We start from the raw sequence: 10,980 nt of genomic DNA on the forward strand, positions 1-10,980 counted from the left end.
ACTCACAAACCATGAGATTATGACCTGACTGAAGTCGGATGCTCAACCAACTGAACCATTGAGGTGCCCCATGATACTCTAATTTCCCTGGGTGGTTTAGAAAATATTCCTCACTTCCACAAAAATCAGAGCAGAGGAGTTGCTATCAGTTAAGAGGAGTAGGATGACAACACCTATATTAAGAGTAGAAGAGCCGGGGGAATGTTGGTTTCATAGCCACACCCTTGCCAAGCCTCACTGTTCCTCTTCTCCAGGGTTCTCTCCCAAAGGTGTTCACAGAGATCACTGACAATGACCCCTGGTCCAACCCCTCTGTGAATTAATAGGACACTTAGACCCAGGGAAAGCAAGTCACTTGTCCAAGTTCACCCGCCTAGTTGTGGCTGAGCCAAGACTAGAAATCTGCTCTTCTGATTTCTGGCTCAGAATGGGTGGAAAGACCTATTGTGCATGCATGCTCCCTCACTGTTCATTTCATCTTTCTCAATGTCCTCTTATTTCAGAATTAAACCTATTGTGTGGCCCAGTCTCCCGGATCATAAGAAGACTCTGGAACAACTTTGCAAGAAACCAAAAAAGGTAAGTGCTTCTGGTGATTCTATCACAATGTTGGAGGCATTCCAAAAGCCAAGAATAATATTGCAGGATAGGGAACAGTTGAACCACAAGTGTTGGTCTTTTGTGCATCCCATAACTGCAAGATCCTAGCTGCAGCTCCCTGGATATAGAAAACTAAAATGAGATACAAGTCTCAGAAGTCTCCTGGGCTTTCATGGGGCTGGAGGGCATGGCCAGTCCCTTCAGACTGACATGTCAGAGTGCATCCAGTGGTAGAGTCAACTAGAACATGTGGGTAATTCTCTGACATTCTCTGGTAAACCCCTGTCAGAAAGTTTGTTACATCTTTCCCTGAACTGAACCTTTGCTGGTGTGTCTCTTTGGAGCACTCTCAATGCCTTCTCTCTTTTTTTGGTGTAGAATTTGAATGTGAGTTTCAATCCTGAAAGTTTCCTGGACTGCCAGATTCATAAGGTGGATGGAATTCAAGCTAGAGATGAAGCCGAAGGCTTTCTGCAAGACACTTCTCTGCCACAACCAGAGGAGTCTGAAAAGCAGAGGCTTGTAGGGGGTATGCAGAGCCCCACCTGGCCATCTGAGCATGCAGTCATCACCCCAAAAACGTTCAGAGGAGATTCACCCCTCGGATGCCTGGCTGGGAATGTCAGCATGTGTGAGGCCCTTGTGCTCCCATCTTCCAGACCCCCAGACTTCAGGGATGGTGGCAAGAATGGGCCTCATGTGTACCAGGGCCTGCTGCTTGTCCCTGGAACTACAAATGGCCCTGGGCCCACTCCATTTCCTTTCCAATCAGGAATCCTGACATTGAACCCAGCTGCCCAGGGGCAACCCATTCTCACTTCCTTGGGATCGAGCCAGGAAGAAGCCTATGTCACCATGTCCAGTTTCTACCAAAACCAGTGAATTTTCAGAAACCCAGGACTGGAACCGTGATGACTGACAAAGATGACTGAGCTCTGCCTACTCTTCCTCGAAGCACAAAGAAGACAGAATTAAGGCAAGCCCTCCGTATCATCTACAAGATTCAGAAGCATGGCTTGGATCACTCCTTTTCACTCCAGGGGCATTTGGCTTGAGGCAGGAGCACTCTGCTTCAGGCAACCCAAATTATTCCATTATTTCAGGGAAAAAAACAGGAAAGAATGAAAGAAAGGATGGAGGAGAGAAGGGAGGGGGTAGGAAGGCAGGAAGAGGGCAAGGAAAGAAAGAGGAAAAGGAGAACAAGGATGATAGCTATCATTGTTAAGACTCACTATATACCAGTGGGCTCTACATAGCTTGTCTCCTTACATCCTCATAGTAATCCCAGGCATTGGTACAATTATTATCATCATTATTATTATTATCTCTTTTTTAATAGATGATGGAATGGAGACTTGGAAGTATGAAGTAACTTGTCCATTTTACTCCCCCCTCAGTGTGGGGTTTGATGGTCGGGAGTCTAACCATGGTTCCCCCCAAAGCATGCGCCTTCTCCTTGACTAGGGACTATCCTATTCTTGAGTGACAAACCCCACTAATAACAAATGGGGTGACTATGTCATTTATTGTCCAAACTGGGTCATTTTTGAAATTGAAAGGAGGAGTTATAAATACTCATTCCAGGACAACAAGCATAAACCAGGAGTGTCCCAGACAGCGACATGGCCACCAAACTAAAAACACTGAGAAAGAAAGGGTCACGTGATGTATGAACTACCATGGCCAGCCATGTCTACGAAAACTGAAGTTTGTTCCCCACATATCCCATTCGATTCTGTTTTTCTGAAAAAGTAGAAGCCCAGAATTTCTGTTGTTAGTTATCGAGAGCATGATTGTCTTGCTAATACCACCCGGCTGCATCCATCTGAAATAGAAGAACCTGTTGCCAACTCCAGACACAGGTGCATTTGAGCAATGAGCTGGGAATAACACTTCTCTGTGTGTAGAGACTGCCCCAATCCAAATGCATCCACAAATTGTCCTGAGTTTTATACCTGTGGATGTTGCCACAAGCTTCAGGGAGAAGAGTTATAAGCACATGCAGTGAGTGAGCCGACTGGGGCCATGTTCTTGAAGGTAAAGAACATGCATTTCTTGGTCTAGATGAATTTTTAGTGACGAGCTCAAACCAAGTCAAAGCAGCTGGGAAATCTCAGCTCAGAGGAGTGCTGCCAACACCCATCCCACAGCCCCCCAGACCATGGACAGATGCAGAGGCACAGGAAGTAATGAAGGGCATAGTTCAGGGTTTTGTTTTGTTCAAGGGGTTGTTTCCGTTGTTTTTGTTTACATTTTACACCTTTTTGTCCTGTTTTTAGTTTTTGGGGGGCTAAGTGTTTTTAATTTTTCAATTTTCTTGTTTGTTTTGTTTTGTGATATCTGTAAAGGGGGTTTTAAATTTTGGACTAAAATCATATCTGTTGGCTTTGAGGCCTAATGATAATAAGATCATTTACTCCTCTGTTGGCCATTGTACTTTCCAAATCCTTTTCTCTGAATCAGTAGTGATGAATATAATCTCTTATTCCCTTAGATTTGTTAGTGCTTTTGTGATTTTCAAAGCATTTCCCTAAGCATTATCCCTTTCATTTCCTTGGCAAGTATTCATGGAAAGCCTGCTATGTGCCAGCCACAGGGTTAAGTGAATAAAGTTGGGGACCCTGCCCTCATAAGGTGGAAAATCGGATAAAAGTGGCGACTTTGTAAACAAATGATCCAATAACACCAAGTGCTATAATAGAGGCATGTTCAGGGTGCCCAATTGCAGACAGTCAGGGAAAATGCCAGACAAGTGATATACATCTGTGTGGCGGGAAAGCAGAACCTACCTGGTGTGTCAGCCCTAGAAGACATTTTCCACCAGCTGGACATGTGTTCTTTACCTTTTGTAGAAATGGGAACTAGGTCTCAAAGAGGAGGTTATCACAGGAAATCCCATGCCAACCGGGGTGTCCTATACCTTATTCACAGAGGTCCTATGAGGTGTGTTGTTGTCATCTTTAACTTCTGGGGAAATTGGAACACAGAAACCTTACATGTTAATTCAGGACTGGAAGCCATAAGTTTGTTCCCCTGATATAATAGACAATCTCTTGAAGAAATCAGGAGATAAGTCTCGATAAAGATCAAAGCCACCCCCGCTCTAAAATCCCATGTTTCAGTATTTTGGGGCACAGGTTATTATTTGAATTTAGTGTGTGAACGTCTATCTGTTACTGGAGGGATTTAAAATCCATGTATTATACTCTTATAATCATAATTGCTGCTAATGCTTGATTTTATACTCAAGGACAAGGTATAATGTCAGATTGCAAGTTTGTTCCCACCAACCTCCTTTTGCATTTCATTAGGAAAGAAAAATTGGTCTCAGACACAATGCATAAGTCAGAAGCGTGAACTGCTAGTTCTGTAGAACATGAAATGAGAACCGGTAAACAGGCAGCTGATTTGGGCAATTAAACAATCTTGGCTGGGTCTAGGGAGCCCCTGGATTATTCGACTGATTTTCCACTAGCCTTTGCCTCTCCTGTCATTCTAGTTTCCACAGAAATTTCCTTCAGAAAAGCCAAGTAGAGGCTATTTCAGATGTGCATATTGTGTTTCCATAGCACTTCTGGAGAGGCTACAAGACGGAACCAGCAGGAAGGTGGTGAGAATATGTGGTCAAGACATCTGGAATGGTGCAGATCAGATGGCATTTGTGTCAGCTCAGTGGTTTTTTTCTGGGGTTTTTCTAAAAACTACCCATCATTCACTACAGTGAAGGTCTCTGATTTGACCATGTACCTCCCATATGCATTACAAACATTTTGCAGAGCTGCTAAGTATACAACTATCCAACGTGTGTTACCATCTCATATTTAATTAAATGCTATGGAACTCTCTGTGCCTGTGCTTGTCTTCTGTGAAGAATAGGGACAGAATAGGCCACAGACCTCCTCAACCACTGAAAACATTCTAGTGTCACTTGCTGTCATTTTATATTTGGATTTTCAGAGGAACGTCACTCATCGATTAAGTAATTAATTCACAAGTTAATGAATTAAACAGCAATTTGTTGAGGATCTGCCTTGCCTTACTTTGTTCCGTGCTAGGCACTGGAGTTACAGGGATGAAATGTACTATTCCCCGCTCACTATCACAGGGGGACAGAGACACATGGGGATAGTTCCAGTGTCATATCACTGCTTGCAGGCAAAGCATTATCAGGATTCTCAGTGTAAGCAATGGAAGTAAATTTAGGCTGATTTGTGCAGAAAAGGAATTTAATAAAGGCTACTAGAGTGCTCCCAGAATATCTGAGAATCGAACATGGAGTTCACAGAGCCTCCCCTTATCTCTACCACTGGCACATCCAGAAACTGAAAAGAGCCTCCGCCATTGTCACCACCAACCCCAGAGCAGAGCGAGCAGCAACGTCCAGCAGCTTCACCTACTGGCCACCAGTTTAGAGGTAGAGCTGGAGCCTGTGGTTGATTAGAACTATGCCAGGCTCATGTGCCTGGGCCCTAGCAATGGGAAGCAGAGAAGAATACAGGTGGCATTTACATCTTCTCCAGTAAGAGGCTGTGCCTCATAGATTGGGATGGTCCCCAAATATAGGAAGGACATTCTGCCGCTGGCTGAGAAAACAAACAAACAAACAAACAAGCAAACAAACCAGGAGAGGTAATGTGAAGGAAATCGCACTTGATGTGGCAAGACAGAGTAAGTAGGAATGTGCCAGATATAGGAGCCCAGAGGACATTTCCTAGCAGAGGAAACAATGCGCTCAAAGCCATGGAGCTGTGACAGAGCACTGGGGCATTTAAGGAGTTACAGCTACAATAGGTGATGTCTCCTTGTCAGCCTTAGTCGAAACAGTAGGGCATTGGTGGTTATTCCCAAAAGTCAGACACAGGGCACTTGTATAAAAAAATAATACATATATGCCTGGAACATTTTATTTTAATTAAAAACATTTGACTGTATGTCCATTCACCACCCTTTTGTAACAAGGCCAAACCTTCTCCTTTGGGTTGTGGGTTCCTGACCATAGTTTCACCTTATCTTTCTTTGGTAACACACTGCAAAACATCAACTACTTCGTCTAGTTTTGCTTTCTTTAAAATGGATAAAGACTTTCAAACACCTACAAAAAAATCTAAGTGTAGATGCTTAACTTTTTAAAGGTATCCCTCAGCCTAATCTTGCACCATCATGTTATCAAGCATATGGGTAGCAATATTCTTTTTTTTTTTAATTTTTTTAATTTTTAATTTTTTTCAGTTAAAATTTTTTTTTTAGTTTATTTATTTTTTGAGAGAGATTGAGAGAGAGAGAGAGAGAAAGAATCCTAAGCAGGCTCTGCACTGTCAACACAGAGCCTGATGCAGGGCTCGAACACACGAACCCTAAGATCATGACCTGAGCTGAAATCAAGAGTTGGATGCTTAACCAACTGAACCACCCAGGTGCCCCTAGCAATATTCTTTCAACATGCCTTTGTCAAGTATTTTCAAACCATTGAAGGTAGTTCTTATAGATCAGCATCAGACTTTCTTTGCATACTCATACTTTATCAGCTTCATAATGTGATTACAATAACAGGTTGAACTGGCCTAAATGAGTTTGGGACACGCAGGACTGACTTCGGTGAGTTTGTGTCTCACTTGGTGGGTACAGAGAGCACCGGAGGATAGCCCGCTGGCAGCCAAGTCTCAACATGGGTGTCAGTGTATCTCACAGAGAGAATGAATGAAGAGTGTTGCTGGTTCATTCAGCAGGTGGTCCATTGGAAGCCATCCACAGGCACGAAGTCTACTGAGCAGTGGCTGAGATGGCATGTGGCACAATTGGTGAAGAACAGTGGTTAAGCATTTGACATGCCAGGCTTAGAAGTTTTGATTTAGCCTTCACGGGATGGGGGTACTTGGAAGGATTTCAATCAGGGGTGTGGCATAATAAATTTCATGTGTGTATCAGGGTTGATGGAGAAATCCTAGAGTACCTTATGCTTACCCCTACTGTCACCACATTGATCTGCAATTACCTCATCTGACTCCCCTCTGGTCTTCTAAGCACTCTATGACTTATTGGGGTTTATGTCTGTTGTTAAACACAGCACCTAAGGTCTAGAAGGCACTTAACCATAAACATGGAATGAATGAATCAGCATGTTAGTGAATGATGCTATATTAGTGTGCTTCCTCACCATCATTCAGGATAGAATGATGCCAGGCTGGGATGCTCAGAGGCAGGCACTGCATCCCTGAGTGAGCGGCACATCTGGGCAGCCACGTGTAAGGAGTCAGTTGCCTTCCCCATCCACAGTTACCTCCCCAGCTGCACTATTAACCACTGTAACCACAGAAACGGGGAAACAATAGGGTGAAGGAATTTTCCAAAGCTTCATTTCTGTGATGAATATCTGCATTTAATCTTGTTTATTCATTTATTTAGTTTATTTTAGATGCACACTGAAGTCTAATCTAACTTCTACCTTTTATTTGCTTGTGTAATTCATGTGGGATTTGTGTATAGTTCACAAGGTGGCAGCTGTTCAGGCAAAGAAAGTATGATGAGTAAAACTTGGTGGGTGGGAGGAATACGTTAACACTCTAGAAGCTACTGGTGAAAACCAAATGTGAAGCAAACGACCCGGGAAGCCCCTGAGGTTTGAAAAATAAAATTTCAATGCTGAATTCTGCAGAAACACTTGAGTTGATCTGGTGGACTCCTCAACTGTAAATTATTAGGGTCACTCCCTTTCTACTCTGGGTAAAGGTTTCTCAACAAGGAGAAGAGAACTCGCAGAGGCTGAGGACTTTTTCTATGACAAATTAGTTGCTGCAAAGTATAAATTGGACTAGCTATTAAACAAAAAAGATAAATAATCAGAAAATGTTTTAATATTAAGTTAAAGACACTTTTATCCACTAAGAGTGAAATATTGCTTTTATAGCCTAAGGAATAATTTAATTAGATAAAAATCCAATAAATGCCCTATCACAAGGCTGATAAATATGCTGTGAAGTCCCTTTTTACATATTAATAAAATTTCATGAATTAAGATGTGACATTGGCAATGTAGATTTAAGTGATGCTTAGGATTTATTTTTTAATGAAAAAAAACAACTTTAGTAAAATAAAATAGAATATAAGCCAGAGTCATGCTCAATGGTGAAATATTAAGTACTCCATTAAACTTAGAGATAAAACAGCAGGAATTCCACTGTCACCACATTTAACATTGTTCTAGAAATGCTATCAAATGCAATTAGACAAGGAGAAAAGGAAAGAAACATAAATATTAAACAAGATTTTAATGTTTTATAAAACTAAATATTTATTATTGGCAGATGAAATCATTGCATATTGCAAAACCCAAAGAGACCAAGCATAAAAAAAACAATAACAAAAACAAAACAAAACACTAAAAGACACAAACACTTCATTAAGGTCTTTGATTATAATATTTACATATGCTGATATATTTCTTTAAATCTTCACTGAATATATATATATATGCTATTATTCTAAATATCATGTGGAAAAATATGTTTATATATATATATATATATATATATATATATATATATATTATATATGTTTAAGAAGAGCCTGCACAATTCTGGAGAAGAAAAGAATTGAGAAGAGTCTATATGGGTGGTTTTGACATTTTATTCATTTTTTAGAGGCAATATAAATTACTTTCATTATACATTTACAAGTCACAAAATGATAATAATTATCAGCACAAAAATTTGCAAGGGTATTACTTGCCTAGAAACTGCAGATATCCCTGGTTAGATTTTTCTTTTTTCTTTTAATTTTCTTTTTTCTTTTTTGTTTTGTTTTGTTTTGTTTTGTTTTTTGACAATCAATGGAATAGATAGAAAACCTATGTGTCCAGATCCGTGTACTTAAAAAATTTTCATTTGCTTTTAATTAGTAGATAAAGGTGCATTATTTAATAGAGATTAGAACAATACACTAGCCAATTTTAGATAAAGAGGAAAGAACTAACTGACTTCTTCTAAAATAAATCCAACGTAGATCAAAGATATAATTTTTAGAATGAAAAATATGCTAGAAGACATGGGCAGATAATTTTATACTCTTTGGATGTAAAAAGCATTTCTAAAAAAGACATAAAACTCAGAAACCATAAAAGAAAAGGAGTGATACATTTGCATATGTAAAATATAGAATATTGGTAATTTTTTTATTGTATAAAAAAATCCACAACAAAAAGAAAAGATAAAAATAAACTGGAAAAATATAGTAACAATGTGAAAAACTGCTACTAGCCTTAATATCTAAAGAGTCTTACGAATCAATAAGCAAAAAACAATCTAAGAGGAACATGAACAAGCACATGAGCTGCAGTTTCACAGAAGAAGTGAAATTTATTCTAAAAATATGAAAATATGCTGGATCTCCTTCAGAATAAAAAAACTCACATAATGAGGTAAATATTTTACCTATAAAATTGTGAAAATTAAAAATATTGCCAAACTTCAATGCGGGGAAAGGCATTTTCATATACTTTTGGTGTGAGTATAAATTAGTGCAAACTTTTAAGAGGGTGATTTGGAAATACATAGAAAAATGTAAATGGGTATATTCCAAAAATCCACTTTTTAAATGTTTATTTATTTATTTTTGACACAGAGAGAGAGAGAGAGAGAGAGAGAAGAGAGAATCTCAAGCAGGCTCCACACCGTCAGCACAGAGCCCAACATAGAGCTTGAACTCACAAACCATGAGATCATGATCTGAGCTGAAATCAAGAGTCGGATGTTTAACCAACTGAACCACTCAGGCACTCCTCAAAATTCCACTTTTAAGAATTTTCTAAAGAAATAATCACAGAAAGGGCTCAAAAATTATGCACAAAAAATATCTATGCAGTACTGCTTCTAATGGAGAAAAATTGTAAATATTCTAAATAAAATATGGTATATCTATATTATAGAATATAAACAAAATCACTAAAAGAAATATGGTACATTTTTAGATAACTGATAAAGAAAAACATCTATGCCATTTTGTCAATGAGTCTAGAAAGAGGAAATTCTACAGAGGCTCCACCTCCCTCTTACTCCTTCCCCCTCTCATTCCCACAATGAGAAACAACCAGATTGATCTGTGTATCTGTTAGCTATTGCTATATGGGTGCTTAGTAACAATCCATGCCAAAACTGAGTGGCGTCAAACAACAACATGTATTGTCACAAATTTTCCATTATGTGGGAGTTGAATGACCTAGGTTGGATTCTGCTGGGTGGTTCTACTAGTATTAGCTGGGAAGAGTTCAACATCAGCAACAGAAGTCAGCTGATTTAGGCTGGGTTCAGCTGGGAATACCACTGATCTGTGACTTTCCTATCTTTTTCTTGAGACAAAAAGGGAATTCAGGTTTATTCTTTTCATAGTAGAGGCACAAGAGAACAAACAGAAACACAAAAACCTTTTGAGGCTTAAGCTCAGAATCAGCACACCTGTCACTTGCACCTCATCTTATTGGTCAAACAGGCCAAATGACCAAGCTCAAGGAGTGAAAGAATACTTTCTTTTGTGTGGGAACTCTGAAACATAAGGAAAAGCATGCAGATAGGAAAGGGATGAAGAGTTGAGTCACTAATGCACCTCCTTCAGTCAGATATGAAGACAGATATAAGGCCACATTTACAGGAGAACACAATGGCATCCCTATCTGAAGAAGCTCCCCTGTCCCATCCATACAGCAGCAGACCCAAAGATACCTTCTCTCCAGTCCTTAATGAAATGGCTTTTGTCTATACGTGTACTGGGAATCTTTAGGGAAAGAAAAGTCGTTGGCCAATAAAAGGGTTTCAATATTTATAGATCCTTTAATCTAATAACAAAAGATATAGCCATTTCTCACATAAATTGTTAAGCAAGAGGAAAAAAACACACACTTCTCTCCTAAGCACAAAATTTAATTTCTTCCCTTCCGTATGACTGACCCAGCTAAAGTCATGTGTATATCCTTAGACCAGTGCCAGTCACTAATGAATGCCATGCACTGACTGGCTTGGAAATGGCTCACTTTCTGGACCTGGGGATGAGATGGGAACCTGGACAAAATAGGGGTGAGAGGAAGGAAATAAAGGATGTTAAAGAAGCAAACAAAAGTGTCTACTACAAAATATATTTTAAAAAAAGTATATATACACAGAGAAAGAAAATTAGAGTTAGAATATGCTCAGAAAAACTCTGAGGCAAAACTTTGAAGGCAAAGCTCCAAAATGTTTTCAGTGGTTATTAATAAGGAGAAGAATGGAATGATAGATTACTACATAAAAGTAAGGGATTTTCCAATTACTACATTTGTCTTCTTTTCCTTTTGGAAGGGAGTATATATGTTTTATTATCATAAAAAAAATAATTAAAAGAATAAAATGTTTCTTA

The 10,980-nt window shown here is 39.4% G+C and overlaps 1 protein-coding gene across 1 annotated transcript in view; it reads left to right on the forward strand.

Annotated features, from left to right (window-relative positions):
- The window catches only part of IL7R (interleukin 7 receptor), a 28,410-nt gene extending 23,966 nt beyond the window's left edge, over window positions 1–4,444 (forward strand). The window contains exons 7-8 of the mRNA XM_040495256.1: window positions 504–579; window positions 979–4,444. Of these exons, the coding sequence (XP_040351190.1) occupies window positions 504–579; window positions 979–1,482 (580 nt within the window). The 3' untranslated portion in view covers window positions 1,483–4,444. The remainder of the gene's footprint in view (window positions 1–503; window positions 580–978) is intronic.
- Window positions 4,445–10,980: the final 6,536 nt, after the last annotated feature.

Source organism: Herpailurus yagouaroundi, unplaced genomic scaffold (assembly GCF_014898765.1).
Source record: "Herpailurus yagouaroundi ecotype Mexico unplaced genomic scaffold, PumYag 29, whole genome shotgun sequence".
Taxonomy (NCBI): domain Eukaryota; kingdom Metazoa; phylum Chordata; class Mammalia; order Carnivora; family Felidae; genus Herpailurus; species Herpailurus yagouaroundi.